This window comes from Tachysurus fulvidraco, chromosome 12 (assembly GCF_022655615.1).
Source record: "Tachysurus fulvidraco isolate hzauxx_2018 chromosome 12, HZAU_PFXX_2.0, whole genome shotgun sequence".
In the NCBI taxonomy this organism is placed as follows: domain Eukaryota; kingdom Metazoa; phylum Chordata; class Actinopteri; order Siluriformes; family Bagridae; genus Tachysurus; species Tachysurus fulvidraco.
Window position 1 is genome coordinate 11,150,478 of NC_062529.1, and position 25,445 is coordinate 11,175,922.

Genomic DNA, 25,445 nt, shown 5'->3' on the forward strand with positions numbered 1-25,445 from the left:
GCCTACAGAGCATAAAGACAGAGAGATATTACATAACAATCGTATTCAGTTGTTTTTATGGTGGCTATGTTCATTTTATTTGTATTCTTCAAAGAACCTTTTAACATATTACAGCAAATGAGTGACCAAAATGTTAATTGCATGTAAAACAAGCAAGAATGTGTGATGTGGGTATGTGTGATGTGGGTATGTGTGATGTGGGCTGTGGTAGCTCAGTGGTTAAGGTGTTGGGCTACTGATCGGAAGGCTCTTGGGTTCAAGCCCCAGGTCCACCAAGCTGCCACTGCTGGGCCCCTGAGCAAGGCCCTTGTTGCTCAGTTGTAAGTCACTCTGGATAAGGGTGTCTGCTAAATGCCGTAAATGTAAATAATCTCACATGGATATAAATTGGTGGAAAGGATGTACAATGGGTCATACTGTAGCTAATGTTTATAGCATAAGGGCATAGTACATATATATGGAAATATAAACAGTTATAAACAGATTGGCTCTGATCAGGCTAAATATTTTTTTCATGTTAACGTGGCAAAATGAATACATTACATGTAAATCTGTGAGACAGTAAAAGGAGCTGAGATGCCTGGCTGCACAGCCTCTAAGGGGTCTTTGTTACATAGGGTTCAGGTTGTAAGGCTGGCAGTGAGATCAGGCTGTTATTATCAAACCTCTGCCAAGTAGGCTACTGTGTCCTTTAAAAGCTTTTTGTTTGCTTCTTTCAGGGAAACTAAAGCTACCCCCCCCCTCTCTCTCTCTCTCTCTCAGCCAGTCAGAGAAAATTACACCACTCCTATTTCATCCTATATTTATTTTATTATGCATATATCATAAGGCATAACACATATAGTTAGTGCTATACAAACCCTACTGATGTTTTCCTATACAATGAAGACGTTTGGGTTTGAGATCAAAAGATAAAAAATGAGACAATAGCTCATAATTTCATTTTATATTTCCTGATATTTGCATCTAGATTAAATGTAAAAGCGACCCATTTTTCTAGTGATCTGAAATATTGTAAAATGGGACTAACAGGTATTAGACCTTTGGTTTGAGTCCTAGGTTTCACCTGTGAAAACTGAATTGTTGTTAAAGGTCACAAAGGAAAACAGCAGCAAATGATGACAGAAACATTGTGAGAGCTAAACAATCAGCGACAGCACCAACAATCTTCACAGGGCATGGGTAAAAGTATCACAATCCACCATTTGAAGAAGACTTTGAAAGCAGAAATATAGATGCCATTCCATAAGATTCAAACCTCTCATCCAGAGAAATAAAGAGAGAAATTGGATTTCACAAAGAAATAGAAAGCTCTGTAATCAAGGTTAACTTCTACCAAAGTGATGGAAAGACAAATGTGTGGAGAAAGTAAAGATCTGCTCATGTTACAAAACATACAAGTTCATCTGTGAAACATGGTGGTGGTAGTTTCATGGCTTGGGCTTGCGGAATGAAGTTAACAGACACACACACACACACACACACACACACACACACACACACACACACACACACACACACACACACACACACACACACACACACATTACCTAAAAAACATAATGTTAAGAAAGACATTTAAAAAAAACTGGCTGATGTTTAAGAGGAATATATATATATGTATATATATATATATATATATATATATATATATATATATATATATATATATATATATATATATATATATATATATATATGTGTGTGTGTGTGTGTGTGTGTGTGTGTGTGTGTGTGTGTGTGTGTGTGTGTGTGTGTGTGAATCGAAACAATGAATCTATATGAATGAAACATATACTGTATATGGGAGGAACTTCATCATGCAACAATACAATGACCAAAACACACTAACATAAAGTCAACAAGAATAAAAATAGAAGGATTCAGACTGTCCAAGACTCTCACCAACCTTAACTCCTGATCTATCACACATCTCACATCTAAATGTCCAAAAAAAAAAAAAGCGCATCCATATCTCTCTCTCTCTCTCTCTCTCTCTCTCTCTCTCTCTCTCTCTCTTTCATTAACAGGAATTCCTGTTAAAAATTCTGTAACATGTAGTTTTTTACACCCACTCTGTAAGACCAGTACATTCTGTATTGCCTCTTCCACAGTTGTGCTTTTGTTCAGTCACTCCACTTCAAGCAAGTTGAACCTGCATTCTATAGACTTACATCTCCATCTCCTGGCCACTTTGTTCATAGTGTTTTATTCATGCACCACTTACTCCATTTATTCACAGGATGATTCAACCCTGCAAATTAGACTTTTCTCTCTTTGTATACGTGCCGCCGAGAACAAGTGTGATGTAGTAATTTTCTTCAATTGAATCCATTATTCCCAGATGAGAATATGGCAAAGTGTAAATGTCCAAAGCAATTTCTTTTGCCTCTTACCCAGACCTCCTGCCTCAGTGAGATGACAAGACAATTACAGCATTGAGATTGATTGAGTGCAAGACCTTTCATTTTTGTCTGCAATTACATACCTGACATGGCATGTAATTAAGATGTGGACAGGTCCTTTGGTGTTAAACTGGGAAAGAAAGACAAACCATAGAAAAGTCAAACAATCCATAATGGTATTATGTGGTGGAATAATTATAGATGTTACAAATGATATACATGACATTTCTGTGCAAGCTGGGTCAATTTAAGTGATGAAACATCAACGGTTAATTTACTTTCACACTTTAGGGCTCCTTGCATGAGCCCTCACAATGCTTCAAGATCTGTTTCCTTTCAGGAAGGGCTCTGTCACATGTTTAGTAGTCAGGGGAAAATAGGAAATGGTAAAGCTCCAAAAATGTATTCTGCAATTAATTGATACAATTAAGAACTATTAAAACAAAAATATACTTGCAGTATTTTTAAACAAAGTGAGTAAGTCAAGCTGAGCAGTTTAATCACACACCTTTCTCTACAGATTATTTTCTCTCTCCTGCCTCTGTGTTTCACGTATAAAATCCTTTCCACATTAATAGGCTTACACTTGCTTAACATGTGAAAATGTCAGTTCCAACTGCAGACTTCTGTGGAACAACAAGCCACATTTCCATATTTCATCAGATGGAGGTGTACCTGCTGAAGCGTTAGGCATTATTAGGTTTTATGTATCTGCCTTTTGAAGAGATAAATATGATGTGGCATCTGAGCGCCACTCTCATTTCAAGTTGAATGCTAATGCTCTACAAAATCTGGAAAGCTGCCATGACTGGCATAGCAAGAAGCTTTGCAAGAAACAATTTCATTAACATACTGGCTTACAACACAAAGAGATAATTGTAGCTTTTTATGTCTTAATCTCATGACAGACCCTAAAATGACTAATGCAGTAATGTGAAATACAAAAATAAAACACACAGGCAGTCATACCTGCAGCTTAAAGTATAACAGATTCACATGCTTAAATTTCAGCATTTTTACACTCACACTTGAATAAGCGGTGTGTTTAAATTTACAGTTATACTTTTTGTATTTTATTTTAGTGAACAAGATTAAACTCAAGAAAAGTGTCATTTTCAGCAACCTGTTCATCCCATTCAGTACATCAATTGAACCAGTTTGTGGTCATAACAAGTCATAAAATGTGAATGATGTAACTACATGTAAATGTCCAGTATGTGTAGACATCGGAAAAGTCAGATTAAGGACTGGATATCATGCAGTCATCGTAAGCATGGGTGCAATCAAAGAATCACAGTATGATTCACATATGCTGTGTATTATTATATTGCATCACAAGTCTATTGGCCTTTCAATTTTTTCGGCTACACTAATTAAACTCATTAAAAAGCCTACTGGAGGCCTTGTTACTGATTGAGGTACAATTGCCATTTACCATTTCTCCAATTTTCTTTAATATTATTTAACTTATTGCCTGATAATTTTAAATCTCCCTTTTGAAACTGAACAGAGTTTAGCTTATCTAACTTATTTATTGAGGTCATGCACAGTGAATGTCCCCTTGAAACATAATTACTAATAGACTGAAAGTCTGATTGGATAAAACAAAAACATTCACTACTGGGACAATTCCCTGACAAACCACCAGAGGGGGTGCTGACAGGTGTTTTGCTATAGTTTGTTTCGTGTCATGTGCAGGGGCGGTTCTAGGATTTCATCTTTAGGGGGGCTTAGCCCTCAGTGAGAATTTAAAACAAGACGAGTTTTATATTATATATAATATGACTACATCGTAAGCCAAAAGTTATGGTATTATTTAAAATGGCAGAAGTGGACACCAAAATTTTATGCATGATGTAATGATGCCAGTCTTGAATCAAATCAGTTCATGTATGTGTGCATTCTCTACGTACAGTGTGTCCAATGAATTTTGAAGTTTGTGCTATCAACTTTGGTAATAAGAATAGTGACATTTCACTGCTTTTTGGTTGCCGTCATTGCGGATTTCCGCCGATTAACGTTATAGATAAATGCCTCCAGCTCTGACTGCGCGTGCACGTGCTGCGCGTGCCTGTGCTTCTTTTTCCTTTTTTATTGAATTAACAACAGACATCAAGTAACAAACTAGACAATAACAATACAGATACAAAGTATGCTAGGGGGAATTTACAACAAAATATTAAATATAGTGCTTTTTTTTATTTGAGACAGTCTTATAGAATCAACATAAAGTTCCATTTCTTTTTTAAATGATATGAAACAGGGTTTTTTTCCAGAAAATTTACATTTGTGAATGTGAAATTTTGCTAACAAAAGGATCAGATTTATTATGTAAATACTATTGGTAGTATGGTAGTCTCTTTGATTCTTCGAAACACCAAAAAGCACATTTTTCCAAAATAAAGCAAAATTAACATCAATATTCTTAACAATAACATCAAAAGGGTTTTACAAGTGGGCAGTACCAAAACAAGTGAACCACAGTTTCTAAGCTGTTATTACAAAATGTACAATTTGTGTCTATATCGCTTTTAAATTTCACAAGAAAATGTTTTGTTGGGTAGATCCTGCAGTATGAAAAAGTTTAAATGAGACTTCCTTTATTTTATTTGTAATTAAATGCTGATTTGGAAGTAGCCAAACCTTTTTCCAAACAATATCATCTGTAAACCGGTTCCAGAAAGAATGAACATAAGGCAAAGATACAATATCTCTTTACATCTATTGTGTCTGAGCTTCTCCGATCAAATAAAACATATGACATTAAACAAACTGTAGCTAAACACCTGCCAGCACTCCCTCTGGTGGTCTGACAGGGAATTGTCCCAGTACTTCTTGATACAAATGTATAGCTACTGAGGACAATAGACACTCATCCACACCTAACAGTGGAATGGGACTGAAACACTACTAATATTATTTTACTTCAGTAGTGAACTAATCTATGCATAGCAGTAATGCTGACATTGGTGTTGGCTCACAGTGATGATATAAATGCACCAGGAGGAGCAGCATTGCTGAGATTTTTTTAAGCAGTGTGCACATTCAGGCCACCTACAATACCATGTTGTAGGTGTAAAGTTACAGATAATTTGTGTTAATCATCCATTTTATCTGTGCATTAAATCACTGTTAGCTAAATATTCTTGTGATCGATTACTCATGACCCAATAGTAGCATTTCAGTAATGCCGTAGCTCCTGATGACATACACATACTATGCACTGGCACTATACCATGTCTGTGTCATTGGTATATGCAGAATGCTCTATCACACTAAGAATATCAGACAAGCACTTGTCCTAGGATAGTCTGTTTCATTTACAGCATTTGGCACACACCCTTATCGAGAGTGACTTATATTTTAGCTGATTTTTAATACAACAGAGCAATTGAGGGTTAAGGGCCTTGCTCAAGGGCCCAGAAGTGCCCATTTGGGATTCAAACTCATGACCTTCCGATCAGAAGTTTAACACTTAAACCACTAGCTCTGATACATTCCTATGATATGGTGTAATATAAAAACAGGTCGACTACTGTCAGTAATTGTTTTCCTAAAAAAGTGTTTTTACACAATTAAATAACCAGAAAGAGTAAGCACACTCTAACTAATTGTCATTGAGTGTATAAATACAATACATACATACAGAGCAAATAGTCTCTGCACATCTAAAAGTAATTGTGACTGACCACATTGATGAAATGTGTTTATCTTAAAGGAAGTGGTTTCTTCCAGGAAGACTTCTTCCCCATTTACAACTTCTCTATATAACACTCTCTAAATAGTTTATTAGATATATATAATATGTTATAATATGTTAACTTTCATTGTTTTATATATATATATATATATATATATATATATATATATATATATATATATATATATAAATAAAACAATGAAAGTTAACATATTATAATATATATATATATATATAAAACAATGAAAGTGCACTGTTGTCTAACATCTAGCCCAAAAAACTCAAACAGCTGGTCAGCTGGTTCGAGGTATTATATATATCTAATAAACTATTTAGAGAGTGTTATATTCATATATATATGAATCGATATGAATGAAACATATACTGTATATGGGAGGAACTTCATCATGCAACAATACAATGACCTTTATATGACAATACAATTATTCCTCTTAAACATCAGACAGTTTTTTTTAAATGTCTTTCTTATCATTATTTTTTTAGGTAATGTGTGTGTGTGTGTGTGTGTGTGTGTGTGTGTGTGTGTGTGTGTGTGTGTGTGTGTGTGTGTGTGTGTGTGTGTGTGTGTGTGTGTGTGTGTGTGTGTGTGTTTCGAGAGCACTATTCCTTGTGTCGAATAAATCTGACTCTAATTCTGCTTCATGGGGGACTTTTATTTTGACACAATTTAACCATCGTTCCGAGCACCCTTCTTACTCGGTTCCTTATTTGTTTATTCGCCTGTATTCGGGTGGAAATCCCATCAACTGCCTTATGATTGGTTCGTAGTTCATCCTCACAACCAATCAATCGCTGAATGTGTTTGCAGCGTGATCTACTAACTAATCACGACACAGGGGTGGGACTTTGCTAAATACGGGTAGGAAAAACGCTCTTAATCCACACAGATACTTCGTGGCGTTTGGGGTAGAGCTGTTTGTGTAAGCAGCTTGATACAAGACACCAGCAGCAGTCAGGGAGAAAACAGCATGGCTTTAACCCTCACCGTCAATCCCAGCAACCTACCGCTAGGTAAGACACCCAGTACGAACTGGTTTAAATGATATCTGTGTGAAAACGTGTCTTGGTTTACGTGTAATATGTTGTGATTGCTGCACGCGCAAAGTGGCGTCGTGGCACCCAGTCAGTACGCAGCTATAAACACATGGTGAGTATATATATATATATATATATGTGTGTGTGTGTGTATAGCTTCAAATATTCACATCACAGCTCCTCCAAACAGTGCATGACCAAATGCACCTTAGCTAACGTTACATACTGAATAGTAAAAAATATAAGGCATGAAGTTTGGCATGACTACTTAAATTTTAAAAACAGATATAAAACATTAATATAAAACAGAGACATTGTTTTTTTAACACCGCGAAGTTGAGTGCGTCCTGTGTTGGGTTTATTTTACTTGCACTCAGCCAAAGATTAGCTTTCTCTTTTGACCACACTGTGCTGTCAATAAGAGTGATCCAGATACATGAACCTCTGGTGGTGCCACCGTTTGTTAAGAGTCGGTATTACTGGCTGATGCAATCCAAATGAAACGGGTCATTTCTTGTTTTTAAGGATTTTTTTTAATAATGCAGAACTAGTCAGCAAAGCAAACATAAGTTACAGACTGTAGACTTTTATCACATGATACTTTTCCTTAGGCCAAGTGCACTAGAATAACACTGCTGCAGCATTGCACAACAAAACAAACTCCAAAACTGCACTAAAACCCCACATTATCACACTTAACTGACAGTACATTTAGGCAGAATACTAATATAATATAAATACATAAACACATCATAACAGACTAATATAATAATATATAATATAATAAATCCCCACAGTTCCAGAGGTGCAGATCAGTCTTTACAATGTGAAAAATGAAAAATGTTACCTTCAAGAGACTGGAAATAAATCAAGCCTTTGCGCACTTATTTGTATGCATTTATTTTGCTCTATATGATTTTTGTTTATTTTTATTTTATTGATATTTGTATAATAGTGTCTGTCATCAGGGCTTTGACAAAGTAATGATTATTCCAATAAAGCTGGCATTGAATGGATTTGGAATATGTTCTTTCACTTTTTTTTTTAACATCTGTGTTGTTTTGTTTGTGTACCACATGTGAAAATATTTGAAGAAGCAAAGGTGGTTTCGTTTTTGTTGACAGATGAAATACAAAAACACTTGAAAAACAGGTTCTCTCATTTTACATTAGACTTGGTTATGACTGGAATGTATGCGAGCAGTGTTTGATATTATTGCACATTCATCTGATATCTGAAAGACAGGAAGTTTAGCGGCTGCCTTGGTGGCCCTGATGTTCCACAAAAGTTAGTTTCTGTTTGTGTATTTTGCATGTTAACACATTGTGACTTGTAGTACCACTGTGTGCTTACAGGGGCGCTGTTAGCAGCAGAGCACGTGAAGGGCAGCGTCAGTGTCTCTGTGGAGGAAGGCAAAGACACCAAACTCCAAGTCTCTGAGTGAGTGGGCATGCTGTAGAACATCATCTTGTTCACAAATATTTCTGTAAAGATTAATTGTTCTTAATAGTTTTCTGTTAAAAAATCGTCTATTTAAAAAAAGTGGTGGCTCAAGTGTTGATTGGTGGATTGGAGTTCAAGCCCAAGCACAGCCAAGCCACTACAGTTGGGCCCTTGAGTATCATGGCTGTGCCATGATCTGACCTCAACCTCCAAAGTGGAGATATGCAAAGTATGAATTTCACTGCAGTAATGTATATGTGACAAAAATTAGGGTTCTGTCGGCTTCTATTTTAATACATTTTATGGAATTATTCTTTTATTATTTTTTTTTGTGTGTGTGTGTTTGTGGGTTTTTGTTTACCCCCAAAAACCATGGCAATAAGGGGCTACTGTAGGCTACACAAAGTTGCCTTTTGGTGTGAGTGAATGTGGGTTTATTGTGCTTTGTGCGTCCTCTGTATTCCCACCATGTACCTTGTTCCCATAGCTGAGATTCACCACAACCCTGCTAAAGTGGTTATTGACCAATGAATTAATAAATAATTTTGTTTTGGGTATTTTGGATGGGATATTTTAAACATGTGTATTCACTCACACTTTCACTCTTATTATTTTTTTAATAGTCAGGTGCAGTTCAATGACGTGAACTCCATTACACGTTACCTTGCACGTGTAGTACCAGGCCTGGGTCTGTATGGCTCCAACATGCTGGAACAAACTGAGGTCAGAGAATTGCCTTGTTGTTTTTTTTTTGTTTTTTTTCTCTTCCCACATCTTACAAAAATGTTGACCAGCAATTAGTCCAATTTAGCATCAGTGCTACACAAAATGGAAGGCTTTGTCAAAGACATAAAATCTTGGATGAAGTCAGCCTAAAAAAGTTTATGTTCCTGTAGAATTTGATGATTAAAATCCTTGTTGTAACTTTTTCATTACAGGTCATTATTTAAAGTTGTACAAAGTAAAATGTAGACAATGCTCAGAAACTAATGCATGCCACATTGGACAATGTTACTAGATTGCTGTTTTAGCCTATTTCCTTGTAAAAGTCTAAGCGTGTAAAAGTGTACAAGCGAGGTTAAATTCTATTCTGACACATGATATTATTTAAAATCTTTATCACATCACAAGCACTTCACTCAGTGGAGATGTGCCTTTGTTTACTTGTCAATACAATGGCAATTGCTGCATAAGCCATTCTGTATGTCTCTAGGTGGACCACTGGCTAGAGTTCAGCGCTCGTAGCCTGAGTGGACGGTCGGACCTGGCTCCTGCTCTTGCAGAATTGGATGCAGCACTGTCACTGCGCACCTTCCTGGTGGGTCACACAGTGACACTGGCTGATCTCTGTGTGTGGGCTTCTCTCAAAGGTGAAAAGACATGATCAGGGTCATTGTGTATCAACATAAACCTAGCTTTGTCCAAACATCTTACTTGTCTTCTAAGAGACAGAAAAGTATGCATGGTCTGCATTCTAATCAAACCATCATGAAATGAAGAAGTGTATATTTGCTCTGTGTTTGTAGGAAGTCAGCAGTGGCAGGCTAAACCCGGGGCCTTTCCTCATGTTTGCCGCTGGTTCTCTTTCCTGAACTCTCAGGTGCCCTTCAGTGAGGTGGGCACCAAGTGGGCCAGCAAGCTCTCAAGCAGTCTGGCTGCTGTAAGTACATTTTTTTGTTCTAAATGACCTAGAACTAAGGCACCAAACACGCACAATGCTTTTACATTGCTATGAATATATTTGTCCTAGTAAAGGGGCTTCTGTTTTCCATGCAAAAGACACTTAACCCTCTATATTGAAATCACACTTTCTGTTGACATTTGGGGCTAATTTCAATTCGGTAAATGTTCAAATTATAACGTGTTATAATGTAAAAAATTATACAGTACCTTCAAGGAAAACCTTATTATGTATTGCACAAACTAATTACGTAACCATGTTTTTGGAGAAATGTTAAATGAATTTCAGCCAGATTTTCATTCTGTTTTTCCATTGTTTCTGTTTCAGCCTGTCGCAAAAGAGAAGAAGCAGGATCTTGGGAAATTTGTGGAGCTGCCTGGTGCCGAGATGGGAAAAGTTGTGGTGCGATTCCCTCCAGAGGCCAGTGGGTACGTTACACCAAACCCTGCATAGGACACAGTGGTTCAAAACTACTGAGCAGTGCTCCTGTTTTATCACTTTTATCTCCTAGTTCTAAAATGTTCCTTAATGTCACAAAAACATCTGTAGGTACTTGCACATAGGCCATGCCAAGGCTGCCCTTCTCAACCAGCACTACCAGGTTAACTTTAAGGGCAAGCTGATCATGCGCTTTGATGACACAAACCCTGAGAAGGAAAAGGAGGACTTTGAGAAGGTGTGTGTAACATTTGCTTTCTTAGTCAATTTCTACTAAGGATGACTTGTAACAACTTTAAGGCTCTTTGTGCATATTCTGAGGTAAGATGCTGCTTTTTTACTGCAGGTGATCTTGGAGGATGTGGCCATGCTGCAGATTAAGCCGGATCAGTTCACCTTCACCAGCGACCACTTCCCCACCATCCAGCGTCTGGCTGAGCAGCTGCTTCAGGAAGGCAAGGCCTATGTTGATGACACACCCCCTGACAAAATGAAGCAGGAGAGGGAGCAGAGGATTGAGTCACACAACCGCAAAAACTGTGAGTTCCTGCTGGTATTTTGTGCAGAAACTGAAGCTTGAACAACTAATAAAAGAAATTTTAATATTTATATTCTTTTCTGTTTTTTTTGTTTTTGTTTTTTCCCCTCTCCATAGCTGTGGAGAAGAACTTTCAGATGTGGGAGGAGATGAAGGCAGGCACAGAGTTTGGTCAGACCTGCTGTATGAGAGCTAAGATTGATATGAGCTCCAACAATGGCTGCATGCGTGACCCTACACTGTATCGCTGCAAAATTGCGTCCCATCCCCGCACTGGCAACACATATAAGTGAGTACACACACGGACAGGCAACTTTGATGTCTTTGTGTAGGCTACTGTTAAAGGCTGAGACTGCACACAGGAACTCCCTTCATTGTGGCACCTCTCGTGTGATGGAAATGAAATAGTTATAGTGCATGCTAATGTACAAAGTGGTACACAAACATTTTGTGGTGCCTCATGTACATAAACTACCAGTCAAAATATTTGGACACCCCATGTTTTTCATAAACATTACAAAATTATGCAAATGTTGTACTGAAATAAGTAATATATTTTACGGCAGCACAAAAAAACATTTCTAATCTCACTCACTGATTTCCTACCGCTTATCCGAACTACCTCGGGTCACGGGGAGCCTGTGCCTATCTCAGGCGTCATGGCAGGATACACCCTGGACAGAGTGCCAACTCATCGCAGGGCACACACACTCTCTTATTCACTCACGCAATCACACACAACGGACAATTTTCCAGAGATGCCAATCAACCTACCATGCATGTCTTTGGACCGGGGGAGGAAACCCCTGAGGCACAGGGAGAACATGCAACCTCCGCACACACAAGGCGGAGGCGGGAATCGAACCCCCAACCCTGGAGGTGTGAGGCAAACATGCTAACCACTAAGCCACCCTGCCCCCCTACATTTCTAATCTACTATTTAAAATGAAATAACATGAACAGCATAATTCTTGAACTTTCCAATGATGTACTAAATTTTGTTTGTAATTGACTGCAGTACTGCAGGTGTAATGCTATAAAAGTGTCTGTCACAGTTGACCGGCTGTGTTGTCCAGCTGAATTGAATTAGGGCTTAACGGTTTGTCATAGTGGGTCTGTTTCACCCCAGGTTAGGGATATCTTTGCAGCTTTATAACATTTAGTGGCAACGACGGGAGGCAAACGTAAACTAACGAGAGAATCAGCAAGCTATTGTTACACTGAAGAATGAAGGGATTTCCTGCAGAAAAATTGCCCAGAATCTCAAAATACCAGTGAGTAATGTAGCATACTGCATTAAGAGGCATGCGGAAACAGGGAAGAATGCTGACTGGAAAAGCCCTAGAAGACCTCAACAACAAAATCAGAGGAGAAGTTTATAAGGGTCTCCAGCCTACATAACAGAAAGCTAAATTCACCAGAAATCACAGCACAACTTAACTTGTTGATTGATTCATCAGACCACAAGACATTTCTCCAAAGTTTGGTATTTTTGTTCATGTATCGCCGAACTGGTGAGAGTACCAACTGTCAAGCATGGAGGAGGAAGTGTTATAGTATGGGGTGTTTTGAGGGATCTAGATTTGGTGACCTATATAGGGTGACCATTCAGAAAAACCAGAAGAGTCCATCGGATTTTAGGAGTCAAGCTATTACACCATTCATTATGCTGATCAATAACTGATATCATGTATTGACGTATCTAATTATACCTTTATTTGGAGATCAGATATTGCACACAATTTTCATGCTCTTCTAGTTGCAAGTGTAATTATACAGATACACCAAAGATGAATGTTAAATAGAGCCATGGTAAGCATTATGAATTAATGGTTTGATGGTACCTTTGGTGTAACCTTGGTGGACTCAGTCCTGAATTTGACTTGTTTATAAAATACCTCTCTTGCTCTCTTGTTCTAGGGTGTACCCCACATATGACTTTGCCTGCCCCATTGTAGACAGCATTGAGAATGTGACCCATGCGCTCCGCACCACAGAGTACCACGACCGTGATGAGCAGTACTACTGGGTAATCGATGCCCTGAGGCTGCGAAAGCCCTACATCTGGGAATACGCTCGGCTCAATCTCAACAACACTCTGCTCTCTAAGAGGAAACTCACCTGGTTTGTGGATCAGGGCTATGTGGATGGATGGTGAGTTGTTCCAGAGAACTTTCAGAATTGACAAACGATGTATAATAAAGACTCATAACTGAAGTGTTTGTATGAGTTAAATTGTGTAAGTTTTACTGTGTAATACAGATTATGTTGTTTGTCTTTCCCCAAGGGATGACCCACGGTTCCCCACGGTCAGAGGAGTCCTGCGCAGGGGAATGACTGTTGAAGGGCTCAAGCAATTCATTGCTGCACAGGTTTGCAACATTTTATGCATTGTGTGTGTGTGTCTTTGCCTTTATTACACTTACACTTACACTTCCTGTCCTCACACAGGGTGGATCCAGGTCTGTGGTCAACATGGAGTGGGATAAGATCTGGGCATTTAACAAAAAGGTAAAGGCCTACAGCCTTATGTTGCACTAATTCAACAGCATCAGTCGTTGGTGGTGTCACACTTTTCAGTAAGGCATGCTGATGTAGGACATGAGTTGCAAAAGTGTTTCCAAATGACCGCAGGAAGCACTGTGAAGTCAGCACTTTTTTCTGGAAGCGTGATTGCAGAGATTTAGTAGACAGATGATAGAGAACTGGTACGCACGTTGGGCTCTGGTATAATGTTCTATTTATTCTGATTAAAAGATTTGTTCATTCCTTGGTTTACTTTTATGCTGTTTGCTTGGATGACTGTTGCACATTAAGAGGGCCCTGTTTCCTTAATGCCCCTTTTCCACCGAGGCAGTTTGAGTGCTGGTTCGGAGCCAGAGCCTAATTTAGAACCAGTTCTTTCTGTTTCGACAGCCAAAGCACCGGCTCCGAACCAGGAAAAGTGGTTCTTAAGTAGCACCAAAACGTTGCTGGTCTAGACTTAAGAACCGCTTACGTTAGGGGCTGTGGGCGGGGCTGCTGCTTGATGACGCAAACATCTAGCGCATTTGATAATGTACCTTAAGTATACTAATGTTTAATACACTTACTTTACCGCAATATAATCACTTATCAGCACACATGATAGTACTTAGCTACATGCTAAGGCTAGCTATTTTCTGTGTTAATGATAAAAAAATGTTCTGTACTTTCTCAATTACAACCTCCGTTTATACAAATTACACGAAGCTGCACATACACGTTGGATTTGTCGCATTTGGATGCCAATGTAGGTTCACAAAGCCATGAGCATTAACAGTAAAGCAACATCCGCCATTGTTGATGTGTTTGTGTTTGCCGCTGCTGCGCTAACGTTGCTGCACTTGGAAACGTGAGACGTATACAGTGACGTCAGACTCGGCGCTGTGATGGCTCTCTAGCTGGTGGAAAGGCAAACCGGTTCTTAGAAGTTTCGCCAGTGGAACCAACTTTGAACCAGCACCAGCACTAGTTCTGAACCACACTTTTTGGTGGAAAAGGGGCAAAAGTGTTTTGTATTCTCATTCCCAGCCCTGTGTAAGCTTTGTTCTAAGATCTATCCTCTCCTTCTTTTCTTCATGCTTTCTTTTTAGTTTTGTTATATCTAGAGCCCTCACCTACCCCTGGCAGCTGTTTCTTTCAAACTGTACCACTTAATTATTTTATGAAGACTTCATTTTGGCAAAGCAGTCTGTCTGTTCCAAACCCTTGGAGATCATTACCTGTCATTTGAACAGTAATAATTATAATCAGCATATTATGCATAGTGTTTTACATTTTGCACCATCTGCATCACATTTCTCAACCAAAAAGTGTGCCACTAGCTCGAACTGTCTGCTCATTCAGAACGTGTAACATGCTATGAACAACATTGTATTCTGGTTGCAGTCAGGAAGTCATTTCTTGGCTTTCTAATTATCACTAACTTTTTATCATCACTTCTCTTAGGATGATGTTTTTTCTTGTTTGTGTAGAACAATAGACTTGCAATTGGTCATTGACTTTGATCTGGCTGCAACTTACTCTTAATGCTATAAAAACTAGAGGAAGCACAGGTGGAGGAGAGGTACAAGTCCTTCAGTTGTTACTGAATGATGAGAGCAAGGAGAAAGCACCTCAAAACATTTCCCATTCTGTCTGACCTGAACTGTCTGACCTCTTGAACTCTGTCCTGTGTTCTGCATTAAAATGCATCTCACTCTTCTGTTTCCAAGCTGCCAGTTAGCTGTAAAAAGGTACTCCTCCTCCTTGTCCCTGTCTGCATTCTCCTCTTGGTTTCCCTTCTCACTTCTGTGTCCTTTCTTATTCAATATTTATAGTTCCTCTCATTTTCTCTTTCCAAGCCCCAGGCCATCTGTCACAGAAGGCAAACGTGTCATTTTGGCAAGAACACATGACTATTTTGATGTGGTAGCTTAGTAGTTAAGGTGTTGGACTATTGATCAGAAGGTTGTGAGCTCAAACCCCAAGTCCACCAAGCTGCCACTGCTGGGCCCTTGAGCAAGGCCCTCAATCATCAATTGCTCAGTTGTATAAAATGTGATACAGATGTAAGTCGCTCTGGATAAGGGCGTAAATTTATTGTGCATAATTTTTTTTTGTTAACTGAGCACACATTTTAAAGTTTTGGAGTTAATACAGCTTTTCCATACGTTATAACAGTTTTCTGTGATGGGACCTGACTTCTCCTGCCTTTCCTACTGTGTATTTGCTTTTCTTTATGACTCCCTCCCTTCATACAGCTTCTGGCAGACTTCATGCACCATGGTATTCCATTTCATGACTCCCAGTTACATTCAGTTTGACATCTTTCTTTTTACAACCTGTTAATTTCTGCCTAAATCATTTTGCTTCATGCTTTTATTATAGTGACAAGTTATACAGAGCGCTTAATATGAGTTGCTGATATAATCTTGGAAAATTCAGACCATTTTAATCTCTTTTTGGATGTAACAATATTTCAGCTTTCGTTGCAGTCCATCTGTCTCTCCTCCATCATGTGTTCCTTTTTGCTAGTGTTCTGGGCTCTTACAAAGGCCGAACGTTGTTGTTTTAGTTTTTTCCCCTGGTCTATCATTTTCATCAGTGTCTCATGGACTTTCTTGCTCTCTCTGCTGTAGGTCATTGACCCCATAGCTCCACGGTTCAGTGCCTTGCTGAGCTCACAAGTTGTTCCTATCTCAATTTCTGATACCAAGGAAGAAATGAAGGAAGTGGCCAAACATCCAAAGGTAAATACTAATTGTTCATCTTTTAAGAAGTATGCTGGGCATGTGGGATATAATACCATCCCTACCATAATATATTGTCATGTGTTTCTAAGAACATGGGTGTGACTAGTCTGACCTATCCCCTATATATTTTTATAGTCGGTTTACAGTTAATACGGATATATTTTAGAAGGAAGGAGGATTTTGACATAAACATTATAAATAGGCCTACAACAAAATGTCAGATCAAATAATGTACAAATGATATTAATGATGATGCCAGTTTTTTTTTGTCAAAAATTTGATTTGTTTTGGTCCTTTTCGCCGACACTCTCTCCCACTCTAAGCAGCGTCAACAGAGAAAACATCAACCACGCGAACATTACAGCTGATTTGAAAAACAATTGTATCGGCATATGCTTTTTTTTTTTACTATTTTGAAATCTAGAATCCTGCTGAGTTTTTGCGAATGCTGCAGTTCTGACTGCACAGCTGGTAACATTACACCCTTCTCTCCCCTAAACTCTCGTTAAACAGGAAATACGTCTGTCATCGGTTCAGGTTGATTAAACCATTAATCGCAATCAGTTTAAATGTAATAAATTCAGGGAAATATTCTTGATTGAATTAGTTTTTATCTCGTATCGGACTACAGAGAGTGGATTCTGGTTAAACTATGAGAATTTAACCTGTCTCACTTTTTCTTATGTAGAACGCTGATGTGGGGATGAAGCAGGTATGGTATGGCCCAAAGGTGCTTGTCGAGGGAGCAGATGCTGAGACCTTCACCGAAGGAGAGACCGTCACCTTCATTAACTGGGGCAACGTCATCATCACTAAAATTCACAAGTAAGATATTTCTGGAAACTGACAGCTAATGGACACTGGACTTTTTTGCAGGTCTCTTAAATGTGCGATAAAGTCCTGATCCAACCTACAATTCCCCACCCCTGCACCTGTCTTTCTTTTATTTCTCCTCAGAGACAGCAGTGGAGCCATCTCATCTCTGGAAGGGCGTCTGAACCTGGAGAACACCGACTATAAGAAGACCACCAAGATCACTTGGTTGGCTGACACCCCCAATGCTCCCTTCACCCCTACTGTGTGTGTCAGCTATCAGCACCTCATCACCAAACCTGTGCTGGGCAAAGACGACAATTTCAAGGACTACATTAATCCAAACAGCAAGGTGAGTGCTGAGGCCGGTACAACATGATTAATTGCTCCACCATATTTTCCAGACTGTAAGTCTATTCATTTACTCCTGTGCAAATGCAGTGACAAAAAAAGAAAGTAATATATGTCTCTGAATTTTTGTGTTTGCTTAATTATATGTATTGACCTGAGTGAGCTAAGGCATCTTCTTCTTCACAATGTTCAAAATACCAATTTGAACCTTTTGGAATAGTCTTATCCGTTTTTCAACATGCACGGATATTACTGCATCTCAGCATTCTGCTGTAACCAAATAAGACAAAATCGAAGCCAAACAGAAGTCCTATTTTCAGAGTTTAAATACAAATGCATGGTTTATCAATAATACTCTGACTTAATATGTAGAAAATGCAATTCACGGTTCTTTCAGATGGCATTGTGGATAAGTAAATGATTCATGCTGACATGAGGTCTTGTCTGTGTTTTAAAGACCGAGGAGATAATGCTAGGAGACCCATGTCTGAAGGACTTAAAGAAGGGTGACATCATCCAGCTGCAGAGGAGGGGCTTCTATATCTGTGATCAGCCCTATGAACCAGTCAGGTTAATATAGTTCACTGCTCATAACTAACATCATTCGCTTGTTTTTTTTAATTTTCTCTGTGTAATGAAGCTACTGGAATATGACTGATTATAACAACTGTTACAATAAATCATTTATCACAGCTGATTTATCTTCATTTTTGTAACAAACTGTTATACTGCGATTTGGACTGCACTGTATTATAAATTTGATCTACTTGTCTAGTCCTCACAGCTGTAAGGAGAGCCCCTGTGTCCTGCTGTATATACCAGATGGCCACACCAAGGAGATGCCCACATCTGGCTCCAAGGACAAAAATAAGGGCCAGCCAACCAACAAGCCTGTGAGTGCAACATTTTCTATTATATTCAGGGAATATTCTTCCCTTTATCTGTTTATTGTTTTGTTTATGTCCATATGTATTTGTCCTCAGGTAAAAGCTGAGCCTGAAGTGTCTGCAGCCCCTGTAGCCAAAAGCCAACAAATACCTTCATCTTGTCCTTTCACGCGTGTAGCTGAGCAAGGCGAAGTGGTGCGGAAACTGAAGGCTGAGAAAGCACCCAAGGTATACCTCTGTCTGAGTTATGAGATATTGTTAAATTACCCAACTTATTTTCTTTTTGTATTAAAGCGTTCTTGTTTTTTTTTTAATGTTCTACTTTGTCTTTTATAGGACAAAATAGATGCAGCTGTAAAAGAACTTTTGGCTCGCAAAGCTGAGTTTAAGCAACTCACAGGTCAGGATTACAAACCCGACATGACTCCTCCCTCTGCAGCACACACGAAGCCAGCTCCAACATCTAGCTCGTCCCCTACTGATCTCTACACGCAAGTGGCCGCACAGGGAGAGCTGGTCAGGAAACTCAAAACAGAGAAAGCAGCAAAGGTGAACTAATGTTACACTGTTATCAACTCCTCTGGTTATTAAAAACATTTGGCATTATTGACACAGTAAGAGAGACACAAGTTTTAGATTTTTATACATCCTTATTATATTATATACATATATAATGTGTGTGAGTGCATTTTTTTAAATGTGTATTTAAGTATTTTCTATGCATATCTTTTATTTTATCCTAAAATATTCTTTGTCCTGTAGTCTTGAAGAGGAGTCCACATGCACAAACCTAATATGACTAAAATGAGCTTAAATATTTTAGCTGTGAAAACGATTCCTCTACAAATATGTGTTAAATGTTACAGGATTAGACTCAATGCTAGGCGTTGTAAAATATTAAACATGGCTAAATTATTCAAGCATGCTTAAATAAAACATTACATAATAAAACTGTGTCCCTGAATGAGCTCAAAATATCAATTAAGGGTCATTAGGGAAAATGTTTCTTTTGAAAAGAAATCTGTTGTTTCTAGTGAAATATAAAAGTATCAACCTAGTTCTATTTCTGTGAATGTGGGTTGGTTATATTGCATGATTATTAGGTGTGGTAAGTGATTAACCACTAAGTTTCTATAAAATAAGAATGAAATTGGCTTTATGTTCATCCCCATGCTGTTCTTCCTAGGAACAAATTGATGCTGCTGTGAAACAGCTGCTCTTTCTAAAGGAAGAGTATAAGAAGGTGACTGGTCAGGACTACAAGCCAGGAGCTGCCCATGCTTCTTCAGCTCCTGCTCCTTCAGCTCCTGCACCATCCACCACCATGCCACCAGTGTCCTCAGCACCCAAAAGCCTCAATAAAGATGCCGTGGACACTTACCATCGTGTCTCAGAGCAGGGTGACCTTGTGAGGAAACTGAAAACTGAGAAGGCACCTAAGGTTTGTATTCTTAGGCCTTTTTAACAAAGTTCCTCATTTATTTGTAAAGTGGATTTCTCCAAAGTGAGTTACAAATCAGTCTGGATACATCTCCGATACATAGTTGAGCCATTGAGAGTTTAACTGCATCCATTAGACTACAATTTGATGTTACAATTATCTTGTCACACCCCCCATACCTATATTCATCATGCTGTTGGCACTGCAATATCACAGTGCTGATTCATTTATTTGTAATATTTTCTTCCAATCTAGGAGCAGGTGGATGCTGCGGTGAAACAGCTGCTGGATCTGAAGGCTGAATATAAACAGCAAACTGGAAAAGAGTATAAACCAGGCCAGTCTCCCAGTTCTCCAGCCCCTGCACAGGCCAACCCTGCACCTCCCAAGTCCTGCGCTTCCCCTCAGGCACAGGCTCTATATGCACAGGTCTCCCACCAGGGGGAGCAAGTGAGAAAGCTCAAAACAGAGAAAGCCCCAAAGGTACATTAAATTCTTCACATTTATTGTTATTTATTTTTGTAACTCACATTTCAAAATTGTGTCATTTATATGCGATTTCTGATTAAAGCTCATTTTCCCTTTTTTTTTTTTTTTTTAACAGGAACAGGTCGACACAGCAGTAAAGACCCTGCTGGAGCTGAAGGGCCAGTACAAAGCTCTGACTGGACAAGAGTACAAGCCGGTGAGTGCTGCACCAGGACCAGGGGGCGCAGGGGGCTCAGGATCAGAGGACAAGAGCCGCAAGGAGCGTGAGAACACATCTGAGAAACAAGGAGGAGGAGGCCGCAAGCCACAGAAAGGAGGAGAAAAACCTCAACAGGGTCAGGAGAGTGGGGCAGGAGGAGCAGGAGATGGTCAGGGACCAAAGAAACAAACACGGTATGTTGCTTAGAAAGTACTAGGTGTTGATATGATGAATGGACCCAATATCTATGGTCTATGTATTCTTAATTTTGTTTTAATGTTAAGTTGCTTTTAGTATACTTTGGAATACGTTTATGTCTCTGTTCTACTGTAATAAAGTTATATATCTAGTAATCATATTTTCTGTGGCCATAATTAATAGTGGTTGTCCATGGAGGCTTGAGAAAGTTTGGATGTTGATTCAGTACTGCCATAACTGGTTATAACCTCCAAGACTAAATCTCGATCACTGCATTCATGTCTGACACTACAGTACAGATAATGCGCTATGGTCGAGGACATTTGTCAGGATTATACTGTATACATAATGAATCGCTATGAGAAAATATCAGTATCAGAGAATGTTTTTGGTATCTTAAATGTCCACTGTGATTTATATTATTTATTAAAAGTTGTCTTGGTTATATTTTTGAGAAACCGACATTTATACATCAGTTAGTTCCAGTCCACTAAGTTTTGATTGGTCAGGTGTGTGTTTTAAGAGTGCCTACAGTTACTATAAACTCACTGAGACAATTCACTGTGTAGCAAACAGTATTTTTCAAGACTATGATGTCTAGCATAAAATATGAAAGCTCGTCAGTTGAAAATGAATAGAAAAATGATGCTAGTTTTACTTTTAAGCTTTTTTTCCTGGGAATGTACTACTCTGTGAGCTAGCTAACCAAACAGCTGAGATTCTATAAAGTAAGCATAGCTTTTTTGGGATGTACTGTATATCCACACAAATCTAAACAGAATGTGGCCACTTTGTGCTTGAAATGTCACCTATTGAATATTTATTCTTATTAATAGAACACAGTAAGTTTGATTCAAACATGGATATAACTACAACATGCTGATATTCTGCAGTTCAGGTGCATTCGGTATAATTGCACTTTTGCTTGTGCAGTATTTCATTATTAGGCTCAAATTTTCTTCTGTATTTCCTTCTTATACTACAGTTTAGGAATTGAGACAAAGAAAGAGGAAAATCTGTCTGACTGGTATTCTCAGGTACTGTGCCATGTGATTTATATTGTATTTCATTTGAAGATGTGTGTTAACATGCAGAAGTAAAACGTTTCTGACATCTTCATGCTTAACTAGATTCTCCTGTGTCTGCAGGTGATTACCAAGGCGGAGATGATTGAGTATTATGATGTAAGTGGTTGTTACGTGCTGAGGCCTTGGTCCTATGCAATCTGGGAGAGTATCAAAGAATTCTTTGATCGGGAAATCAAGAAACTGGGAGTGGAGAACTGCTACTTCCCCATGTTCGTCTCTCAAGCAGCTCTGGAGAAGGAAAAGTCTCACATCGCTGACTTTGCTCCCGAGGTATGGATCAGATTTCCAAAAATCTGAATTATAGAGGTGTGTTTTGGAGCGAAGCTGTTCATTCTGACTTCTCTGTCTAGGTTGCATGGGTGACGAGATCAGGGAAGACTGAACTCGCAGAGCCTATTGCTGTGCGTCCCACTAGTGAGACAGGTGTGGAACATGACAGCCTTCACACAACCTGCTGTACTATAACAAATAATACTTTGGTGCAAACAGCTTTTTTTATTATTATTTTAAATTTTGTTTCTTTTTCAGTAATGTACCCTGCTTATGCTAAATGGGTCCAGTCACACAGAGATCTGCCAATAAAACTCAACCAGTGGTGTAACGTTGTGGTGAGTTTAAACCATCGGTCAAATGAAATTGTTCCGTTAAGCATAAAAGCAAAAACACGTTAACACACCTGTGCTGCACGCATTTAACAGAATCTTGGAAATAGGCAGACAGCATTGTATAGTGTCATGCTGATGGAGTTTGACTACTTTTTTGATTTACAATGCAGTTCTAAACTTAAGCTTACATTTTAATCAGTTAAAATGAAATCTCGGAAAATATCATTAGATATTGTAGAAATGAAAATGTCTAATAGATCAACACATCTGATGAGGTTAGGCATGAAGCATTCAGTCAAAAAATACTGAATTTAAGAAACACATTTCAAGTACTTGTGATAAGGCTCTTTCTGTGTTTATGCTATAAATATATTACATAATGTATTTGTATGTGTAGTTTTACACCAAAATGTAAAACTGTATAATAAAGTTCTACAAAATGGCACGGTCTAGATTTGTTTAAGCTTTAATAAGTTTCTAATTGGTCCACACTAAAAGCAACTGTTTGCATTCTCTTTCTGCCTCTTGTTTAGCGGTGGGAGTTCAAGCACCCCCAGCCTTTCCTCAGGACCAGAGAGTTCCTCTGGCAAGAGGGACACACAGCCTTTGCTACTAAGGAGGAGGCTGCAGAGGAGGTTATACATGAGCCTATTATGCTACTGTAGTTAGCTCTTGTAAATAAAGCCGCCTTAAATGTATGTATATGTACGTGTTTGTGAGAACAGGTTCTACAGATTTTGGACTTGTACGCACGGGTGTATGAGGAGCTCATGGCCATCCCTGTGGTTAAAGGTAGGAAAACCGAGAAAGAGAAGTTTGCAGGAGGAGACTACACTACAACCATAGAGGCCTTCATCTCAGCCAGTGGAAGAGCCATTCAGGTCAGTCACTCTTCACATTAAGAGTACATGAAAATTATACAGTTTTTTTTTAGTAGTTTAGTTGTATATTCTTTAATTCAAGTCTGTGTATAAACCTTAAGGTTAATTATGTTGCTTTTTGTTCTCTCAGGGTGCCACATCACATCACCTGGGCCAGAACTTTTCTAAGATGTTTGAGATCATGTTTGAAGACCCAAAGAAGCCTGGTGAGAAACAGCTGGCCTACCAGAACTCATGGGGAATAACCACACGCACCATTGGAGTCCTGACCATGGTGCATGGAGACAACATGGGCCTGGTCCTGCCCCCCAGAGTGGCCTGTCTGCAGGTACCATCTATTCAGATTCAGTGAAGTTTTGCTAAGTATTTCTGAACTTTATTTTCTGATGTGTTAAAAATTTTTTCTTTTTTTTTTCTTTTTCAGGTGATCATCATTCCCTGTGGTGTCACAGTTTCTCTGCCTGAGGCTGAGAAGGAGCTCCTATTGGCTCAATGCAACAGGTATCTTTCCAGACTGCAAAAAGCAGAGATCAGGGTGAAGTTTGACCTTCGTGACAACTACTCACCTGGTTGGAAGTTCAATCACTGGGAGTTGAAGGTGAATGTGTTCTTTTTAGGTGATTTTCAGCATTCATCATATTCCTCTATTAATGTGTAATACTATAAATGTTTTATTTCATGAATTTAGGGTGTACCAATTCGCTTGGAGGTTGGACCTAAGGATCTGAAGCAGAACCAGTGTGTGGCAGTGAGGAGAGACACAGGAGAGAAAATCATCCTTCCAGATGGGGAGCTTGAAAAGAAAATTGCACACCTACTCGAGGAGATCCAGGACAACCTCTTCAAACGGTACATGCACATATATTCTGATAATTAGTTATCTGTTTATTATCATGCATATCTACACTTTTCTGTATGAAGCAGTGTTGTAATGGTAAAAAAAAAAAAAACTTAATCTGTATAATATTTAGGGCTTCCAATGATCTGGTGTCAAACATGGTGGCTGTTGACACTATGGAGCAGTTCCAGAAAGAGCTGGACCAGGGAAAGGTATGCATTTCATTCAGCTTTGAGCAAGGGGCGCTGTGACTATTATCTATTTTTTGGAAAAGTAAATAATGTACACTAACAATGCATTTTATTAATGGTTCACAGATTGTGCAGATTCCATTCTGTGGAGGCGGTGACTGTGAGGACTGGATAAAGAAGACCACTGCAAAGTAAGAGACTAGCAGTAGTCTCTTTTAACCATGTTTACTTATTGTCCCTTTATGTGACAAAGTATATTGTACCTTGCCCAATTCGCACTAACAGGACTTCTGTTTTCTGCCCACAGGGATCAGGATCTGGAGCCAGGTGCACCCTCAATGGGAGCTAAGAGTCTGTGCATCCCCTTCCAACCACTAAAGACCCTCCAGCCAGGCCAAATGTGCGTCAGCGGCAAAGAGCCAGCCCAGTACTACACCTTATTCGGTCGCAGTTATTAAGAGAAGGGTTTCCCTAAAATCTTTCTACCTGAATTTGGGCCAAATTATAGTCTCAATCATGTTAAAATTCACAAATGTACTAACATGAACTTCAACAAACCATTGTTTCTTCTTATATTAACCCATAATGATTATACTGGTGTCATCTGCTTCACTTTGAGTCAGATATGAAGGTAGAGACCCAAGCCTGGTCTATCATTAACCATATAATGAAATATAAAAAAAATCCTCTACACATTTATCTTTGTTTTTACTCTTTGCTGTTATTTTTTCATAATCTCTATCATTCAGGTATTCATACATTCATACAGCTTGTCTAAAATAAAGTGTTCTCCATTTCTGTTATGTTTTGTTGCCTAATTGCAGTGTTCATTTTTCTTTTTATGCTTGAAATGTTGACCGGGTGAATAACTTGCATTTATACAGGTTGTATACTTGGATTATACAACTGTTGTGAGTTTGAGTTGAGTTCACACCCAGATGTGAGTTT

The 25,445-nt window shown here is 38.8% G+C and overlaps 1 protein-coding gene and 1 non-coding gene across 2 annotated transcripts; both read left to right on the top strand.

Annotated features, from left to right (window-relative positions):
* Positions 1-6,979: 6,979 nt before the first annotated feature.
* eprs1 (glutamyl-prolyl-tRNA synthetase 1) lies at positions 6,980-25,300 on the top strand. The gene is made up of 34 exons (XM_027172292.2): positions 6,980-7,137; positions 8,517-8,601; positions 9,228-9,327; positions 9,818-9,974; positions 10,131-10,264; positions 10,613-10,713; positions 10,835-10,961; positions 11,070-11,262; positions 11,379-11,550; positions 13,182-13,415; positions 13,549-13,633; positions 13,713-13,772; positions 16,403-16,513; positions 17,205-17,341; positions 17,474-17,681; positions 18,138-18,250; positions 18,456-18,573; positions 18,664-18,795; positions 18,904-19,116; positions 19,754-20,008; positions 20,264-20,491; positions 20,613-20,890; positions 21,880-21,931; positions 22,043-22,252; positions 22,333-22,405; positions 22,511-22,590; positions 23,121-23,222; positions 23,313-23,468; positions 23,599-23,796; positions 23,893-24,066; positions 24,157-24,317; positions 24,440-24,518; positions 24,624-24,688; positions 24,805-25,300. The coding sequence occupies exons 1-34, from the start codon at positions 7,095-7,097 to the stop codon at positions 24,953-24,955; spliced, it is 4,785 nt and encodes a 1,594-aa protein (XP_027028093.1). The 5' UTR covers positions 6,980-7,094; the 3' UTR covers positions 24,956-25,300.
* On the top strand, positions 21,088-21,220 carry LOC113659843. Its single transcript, XR_003444703.1, has one exon. It is a non-coding gene; the product is annotated as a small nucleolar RNA SNORA47 (small nucleolar RNA).
* Positions 25,301-25,445: the final 145 nt, after the last annotated feature.